The sequence below is a fragment of the Panicum virgatum genome, chromosome 9K (genome assembly GCF_016808335.1).
Source record: "Panicum virgatum strain AP13 chromosome 9K, P.virgatum_v5, whole genome shotgun sequence".
Classification (NCBI taxonomy): Eukaryota; Viridiplantae; Streptophyta; class Magnoliopsida; order Poales; family Poaceae; genus Panicum; species Panicum virgatum.
The window spans coordinates 22557441-22565231 of record NC_053144.1 but is presented as its reverse complement, the minus strand read 5'-3'; the positions used below and the strand labels follow the sequence as shown (position 1 = coordinate 22565231).

Below are 7791 nucleotides of genomic sequence, written 5' to 3'. Positions count from 1 at the left end.
AATACATCTCATGAATTAGCATCACTGTAGATTAATTAGGCTCATCTGTGAAAAGTTTTACAATTACATTTTATTTCATACTCCTAAATAACAAAATTCTTGTCTAAAGTTTAGCCATGTGGAACCAAACACAGCTTTAACTCCATTTATACAATTGGTTTTGTAATTCACTTGTATTTAGTACTCCTAATTGTTGTCTAAACATCTGATGTGATGGGAGGCATCCAAACAAACCCTAAGTACGTGGTCACTGGTCAATACGATTTTAGAAAAAAAAAGGAAAAATAGTAAAGTACACCAGCAATCCCTAAATGTATTCTAATATGTCATCTAGGTCCCTAAACTCTTAAAATGGGTTTTCAAATATCTGAACTTGTTACAAAGTGTCACATAGATCTCTAATCTCTCAAAATGCATTTTTAGGTTCATAAACTTGTCCGTGAGTCATGCAGGTCCCTAAACTCTCAAGATGCTTTTTTAAATTTAATATAGATATTGTTTTTCTACTTTAAGTCGATGAAAAATTCTTTTTCTACTTCAAAATTAATAAAATTGCTATTTTGATTTTTATTGAGAATGTGAATATAAATAGTTAGTAGAAAATATTCAGAATTAGCATTGATATCTCCATGTTAAATAAGATTCAAATTTAATAAAATTGCTATTTTAATTTTTATTGAGAATATAAATAAATTATCTTAATAAATTTATAAATAGTTAGTAGAAAATATTCAGAATTAGCATTGATATCATTATGTTAAACGAGAGAACTATTATATCCATCGTTGAAATCAAATGACATGGATTAACACATGATATATGATTAATAAGCACCTAATTTAGAATCAAAATGGTCTTAGTGAAAAGATTTCTAAATGAATCGGTTGAAAAAAAATTTTAATATTAAACATTCCATTTTGAATACAATTAATTAATGATATTTTTCTAGAGATCTGAGAATTCACCTTTAGAGTTTATGCACCGAAGTGACACATTGAGATAATTTTAGGGACCTGAAGATGCATCTTGATAGTTTAGGACCCGGATGACACCTTCAAATAAGTTTAGAGATCTAAAAATACATTTTGAGAATTTAGGGAGCTAGATTCATGTCATGAGATTCGTCTCGTGAGTAAGCATCGATCTGTGAAAAAAAATTACAATTAGATTTTATTCAATACTTCTAAGTAGCAAACTTCTTGTCTAAAGTTTAGCCATGTGGAACCAAACAGGTATTCCAAATTGTAGTCTAAACATCTCACGCCAGGCATTCAAACAATATGTGGTCACTGGTCAGTACATAGTGCATACAAAATATAAATAGTTATTAGGAAATATTTAGAATTAGCATTGATACCTCCATGTTAAACTAGAAAATTATAACATCTACCGTTGATATCAATGATCTAGATTAACCTATGATATATGATTAATAAGCAGCTACTTTAGAATCAAAATAGTCTTACTGGAAAAATTTCTAAATGAATTGGCTGAAAAAAATAGTTTAATACAGTCCATTTTTTTAGGGATACGGGAATTTACCTTGAGAGTTTAGGGACCGAAGTGACGCCTTGAGATAAGTTTAGGGATCTAAGATGCATTTTGAGAGTTTAAGGATCCGAATGACACCTCTTTGTAAGTTTAGGGATATAAAAATATAGTTTGAAAGCTTAGAGATCTAGATGACATCTTGGGACAATTTTGAAGACCGTCAACGTATTTATATCCAAGAAAAAAGCAAAAAGGTGCAAAAAAAAAAAAGTAGACGGGAGGAAGGTTCTCATGACCATGTGGTAGCCCATTGCTATAAAACCACCCCCTCTCCTCCCCACAGCCTCTAAACACCTCTAATAAATCCCCCTCTCATCTTCATCCCTCCCCAACAACCCCACCCACACACACCACGCTCGTTACTGCTAGAGCGAGCTGGCGGCTTGGAGTGTGTTCCGCAGCTAGCAAGAACTCGCACGCTGTCACACCACGCATCTCCTCCGGTTTCCCTCTCCTCTCCATCGCAACCATTTCCATGAGCAGCAACCCCACGCGTCGCGCATTATATTGCCAGCATCTTCCTCGCTGCGGCACGTCTAGAGCCAGCTAGATCCCTCCGTCTCCTGGCTCTTGACAAGAACAAGAGCGGGAGCAAGAAGTACACTTGCAGCGGCGGCGGCGGCGGCGGCGATGGAGCTGGCGACGATGCTGACGCTGACGCTGCTGGCGTACTCGGCGGCGATGCTCACGCGGCTGCTGGTGGCGCGGTGGCAGCGGCGGCGGTGCTACCTGCTGGACTACGTGTGCTACAAGGCGACGGACGACCGGAAGCTGCCGACGGACCTGTGCGGCGAGATCATCCAGCGGAACAAGCTGCTGGGGCTGGAGGAGTACAAGTTCCTGCTCAAGGTCATCGTCAACTCCGGCATCGGCGAGGAGACGTACGGCCCGCGCAACATCATCGAGGGCGGCGAGGCCCGGCCCGACCGCCTCAGGGAGGGCATGGAGGAGTTGGACGAGACCTTCCACGCCGTCCTCGACGAGCTCTTCGCCCGGTCCGCCGCGCCGGGGGGCGTCGGCGTCCGCCCCGCCGACGTCGACGTCCTCGTCGTGAACGTGTCCATGTTCTCGCCGGCGCCGTCGCTGTCGGCGCGCGTGGTGCGCCGCTACGGGCTCCGCGAGGACGTCAAGGTGTACAACCTCACCGGCATGGGCTGCAGCGCCACGCTCATCGCCCTCGACCTCGTCAACAACTTCTTCAGGTACTATTCGCGTTTTCATTTTCATTAATTAATTTTCACTACTGGGCTTTACTGTTATTAACCGTTAGTAATACTACTTTTCTTTCCCAAATTTTATATATCTAGCAGAAATTTTGGTCCTGTTTGGTTTGAAGAAGCACAAGTAGGACAAAATTTTTGACCAATAATTAAGGGTACTCAGTAAATTTATAAAACTAACTCCACAACCCTACGCTACTTCGCGAGACGAATTTAATGAGACCTTTAACTGTACGATTAGAGAATGATTACTGTAGCAATACTGTAGCCAATCATCAATTAATTACTATCATTAGATTCGTCGTGAAAAGTTACACTCATCCGTGAAAAAGTTTTACAAATAAATTTCGTTTAGTACTCCATGCAAATGAGATTTTTTTCTCGAGAATCGTATGCTACAAGTACAATAGGGAAACCAAACATGGTCTTTATATATCTAGCAGGAAGTTTTAGTACAAACTGTGACCTACAGTACTTTCTTGCACCAGGATCAGCTGCAGTTATTACTAGGACTGTCAAATAGATTTGACGGCAGGCCACGGGCCCACGTCTACTATATTTTTCTATATATAAATGTATGTTTAAACATAAAATATTTTAAAAGATAAATTCCCAGCGACTATATATAAAAGTTTTTTTCCATGCCAATGGTTAATAAATTTGTGAAAGATAAAATTTGGATGGAGGCAGAACGGAAATTTTATCTTTTATGAAATAAAAATGGTACCAAAAATTTTGGCACACACCACTAGCACAAGACACGACCAGCGACTATGCATTAGTACTTTTGCTAGCTCAACACCAAAGCTGGGCAAGAATTTATGGTCGGGGGACTAGCAGCTGCATGCTAATTACTACTTGCAAATTGCATCTTGATGTGGAGTACTACTACCACAGTCCACAGGCATATATGGAGGATGCACACACACGGTGCATCTAGGGGTAGTTTGGTTCCATGCTATTCAAGCTCAAGCCAGCACTTCAGTCAGATCAGAAGAGTTAATGCAATGTTTAGTCTTTGCAAACCAATGCTTGTTTTAGCATGCATGGGCCTATCTAGCTACTCCTGCACTTGAAACCTCCTGGACTTGCTCTTGAAAACCTAATAAGAATCCTTTAGTAGTAGTCCTCCTGCACTTGAAAACAATTTCATCCGTCAGACCGTCAGGTCATTTTTTTTATCACCAAAACTAGGGGTACGTTTCTCGTTTCCACGGCATGTGGCACACTCCCAAAAGGAGCAAAGCACAAATTGTTCCTCCTGGATGTGCGTCCCGCTGGTAAAACCCTTTCTCTTCTTCCTCGGCACACCCTCTCCCTGCGCAAGATCCATCCATCTCGGAGTAGTCATCTAGAGGGTGCCGCACCACACCACCACACCACCACCACCGTATGGGCTGTGGCCGAGGGCAGCAGCTCGCTGCATGAATGCCGCGCTGCCGCCTGCTGCCGAGCCTATACGCCGACAGCAGCACAGTGCATGTGAGCCACAGAGCCAGCTACGGCCAGCAGCAGTCTACCGCTGCTGGCCTGGCCGGCCGCTGCTGCTAGCTACTGTACACCACCTCTACCGCGGCTTTAATGCCTGCGCACCAAGTTTGGTTTGCTCTCAGATGGGCATGAATGAACCTGGACCTGACCGACCAAGGTTTGTGCTCTCTCCTATGGTGGCCTGGGCTGAACGGAGTAAATTAGTAATGGTGGCCTATGGTGGTCTGGTCTCGATCAAAATTCTTTTGGTAGTAGATTTAATTAGGGATGAAAATAATGGCCTGTTAATTAAATTAAAAAAAAACTAGTAATGGTTATTTTTTTCTTGATGACAATTGGCACGCAGGACGCACGCGGCGCAGGTGGCGCTGGTGATGACGTCGGAGTCGATCGCGCCCAACTGGTACGCCGGCAACAGGCGCTCCTTCATGCTGGGCAACTGCCTCTTCCGCTCCGGCGGCTGCGCCTACTTCCTGACCAACGACCCGCGCCTCCGGCAGCACGCCAGGCTCCGCCTCCGCCACGTCGTGCGCACCCACACCGGCGCCTCCGAGGAGGCCTACAACTGCGCGCTCCAGATGGAGGACGACGCCGGCCGCCCGGGCTTCCACCTCGGCAAGGAGCTGCCCCGCGCCGCCGTGCACGCCTTCGTCCACAACCTCCGCGTCCTGGCGCCCCGGGTGCTGCCGCTCCCGGAGCTCCTCCGCCTCGCCTGCGCCACCCTCTCGGCGCGCCTGGCCCGCAAGAAGCAGCGCGGGGCCGGCGGCGGCGGCGGCGGCGGCCACCTCACCATCCGCATGCGGGCCGGCGTCGACCACTTCTGCGTGCACACGGGCGGCGCCGCCGTGATCGACGGCGTGGGCAGGGGGCTCACGCTGACGGAGCACGACCTGGAGCCGTCGCGCATGACGCTGCACCGCTTCGGCAACACCTCCGCCAGCAGCGTCTGGTACGTGCTGGGGTACATGGAGGCCAAGCGCCGCCTGCGCCGGGGCGACCGCGTGCTCATGCTCACCTTCGGCGCCGGGTTCAAGTGCAACAGCTGCGTGTGGACGGTGGAGAGGCCCGCCGCCGACGCCGGCGTCTGGAAGGACTGCATCGACCAGTACCCGCCCAAGGACGTCTCCAACCCCTTCTTGGAGAAGTACGGGTTCGTCAAGGACATGATCAACTTGTGAACTGTCAGTTGTGACCGGCCGGCCGGCAGTGGCAGCGATCGATCTCAACCCGATCGACCATGCACCCGCATTATACTGCTCGCTCCACCTCACATTGTTGTCACATACACGCATGCATAGACGACGACAGGCATCGATTGATTCTTCGTTCGACAGGCGACTCATCAGGCAAAGCAGGAGCTGGTCCATGGATGGATGGATCACCATTAGTTGTATTCAGTTCAGTGTTGCTACTACCGTGTTGATTACTCCCCACTTAATTAAGGTGCTGATCACAGGGAGGAGAAGGAAGATTATATTGAGCTGATGAGGATTCGTCATAGGTACATGATTCTTTTGGTGGTGGTGTTGGCAATGGCAAGACTTACGTAGCAGGCAGAGGATATGGTTTCTTCTCTTCTTTTTTTTTCCCCTTCTACCATTTTCTGTTCGGTCCTTTTGTCGGTGTCGTGTTGTTGCTGTTGTCATTTACTATGAATGATGATGGATTAAAGTGAAATTATTCTTTATTAATGGAGCTCCAATGTACGTGAGGACCGAATATGATGGCCTGGTCCGCTGTGATAAAGATCATTATGTTCATACAAAATCTGTGCAGTCCCACGGAAACCATAAATTGCATTGGCAGGCGAATTGCATCTCATACAAAATCTGTGCGAGCGAGCGCTTGGAGCAGGACGTTGGGGGAGCACATGTGGCGCCCAGCAGAGCCCATGTCCTCATGCACATTGAAGGAAATTAAAGATGACCAGGTGGCCTCTCCACTCCATACAAGCAAGCATACAGATTATGTTAGACATGGCCAGGTGGCCATCCAACGTAGCCCTCCGATCCTGACTCTCCCTCGTCTACGATCCATCATGATCCACGCCGAGGTTGGTGAACGCGGCGACCACAGGCGCAGCGGGCACGGCGGCGTCATTCCTCGCTGTCCGAATTCATTCCGGCCGGCCGATCAGCCACCTTCCCTATGAATCGAGACGCTGCGTGGGCGGGCGCGGCGGCGAGTCCACACGCTGCGCCGCCAGGGCGCCGCCCATAAATGGGCACATGGACGTACGTGTGCTGCGGCTCGCTGACAGCACGGCGCACGGCGCGTGCACGGTGCACGGCCGGCCAGCTACGGCCTTCGGGCGGGCGAAACCGCGGCGGGCGGCGGCTAAAACTGCGGGCGGGCCGACGAGACCATACGGTCAGCCAGGTTGCCTGCCACGCGCGTGCTCGGTTGCTGTGTGGGTGGGTGGCCCGACCCGGCAGCGTAACGGTACGCAGCACAGTAGCTGCGGTGGTGTGGGCGCCGGCCGTTGCGATCGAGCCTCCGCGCGCGTCGCCAGCAGGGGGGGATCCGGTCCTCCCGGGCAGCCTGACCGATGGGCTCCCGGCACCAACCGGATAGCGCGCGGGGGTACGCCAACATGCACGAGCAACAGCGACCGACCCCGTTACCACTGCTCCTGGACCTCTCGTGGGCACGTACGTACCTGCGCGGATGGGGATCGGGTTTTTTTCGTACGCGAGCGAACGGCTCGTTAGTAACGCTCCTCGGCTTCAGAGTTCGAATTTTCATAAAAATAAATTTTAGATTTGGTTAAAAAAATTCTCTCGCCGATGCAGTCATAGTGCACTCAGGATTCGAGGTTACGCGAGTAATGCAGTTCCAGCCGGCGCTTCGATGTCTATTGGTTGTGTTGTGGCTTCGGCAATTGGCAACTTGGTGTCCCCGCGGGCTCATAGCAAAAGCAATAACGCAGCCGGCTGGCAAAGCTTATTCAGCCGGACGGCAAAGGAAACGTCGGCTTCATTTTCTCTCCTCCATCTAAAATTTAGTCTTTTTAAAACCCACTATAATGCTTTCTTAGTGTAAAGTGAAGTGCAATATCAGCGGCATCCGCATGGCCCATGACGCATGCGACCTCCCCGCGCTTGCAGCTCGCACTGGCCGTCGGAACGGAACGTTAACGGCCGACGGCGACCATCCTCTGCAACTCTGGGCTCTGGGCCCTGGCCTGCCTTCTCCGGACTACCTTGTCTCCAGCACCAGTTATACTTTTTTTTTTGCGGGTAGCACCAGTTATACTCTCCCTTGGGGCTCGAAGGAATTGTCTGCTTCCCTGTCAGGCAGGTCATGTATGGTTCCTAGCACACACAAGCCGAGAAAAGAATCTCGCATGCATAAAGTGCTAAATGAAATCTATTTGCAAAACTTTTTAGAGACGAGTATAATTTTTCGCAACGAATCTAATGACGGTAATTAATTAATAATTTACTACAGTAATACTACAGTGACCATCCTCTAATCACGCGGTCGAAGGCTTTATTAGATTCTTCAGAGTTTCTAGCGCAGGTTTGTG

General features: G+C 48.7%; 1 protein-coding gene across 1 annotated transcript; it reads left to right on the top strand.

Annotated features, from left to right (window-relative positions):
• Positions 1–1839: 1839 nt before the first annotated feature.
• LOC120650805 (3-ketoacyl-CoA synthase 12-like) lies at positions 1840–5981 on the top strand. The gene is made up of 2 exons (XM_039928087.1): positions 1840–2753; positions 4609–5981. Exons 1-2 carry the CDS (start codon positions 2182–2184, stop codon positions 5438–5440), a joined length of 1404 nt encoding a protein of 467 aa, XP_039784021.1. The 5' UTR covers positions 1840–2181; the 3' UTR covers positions 5441–5981.
• Positions 5982–7791: the final 1810 nt, after the last annotated feature.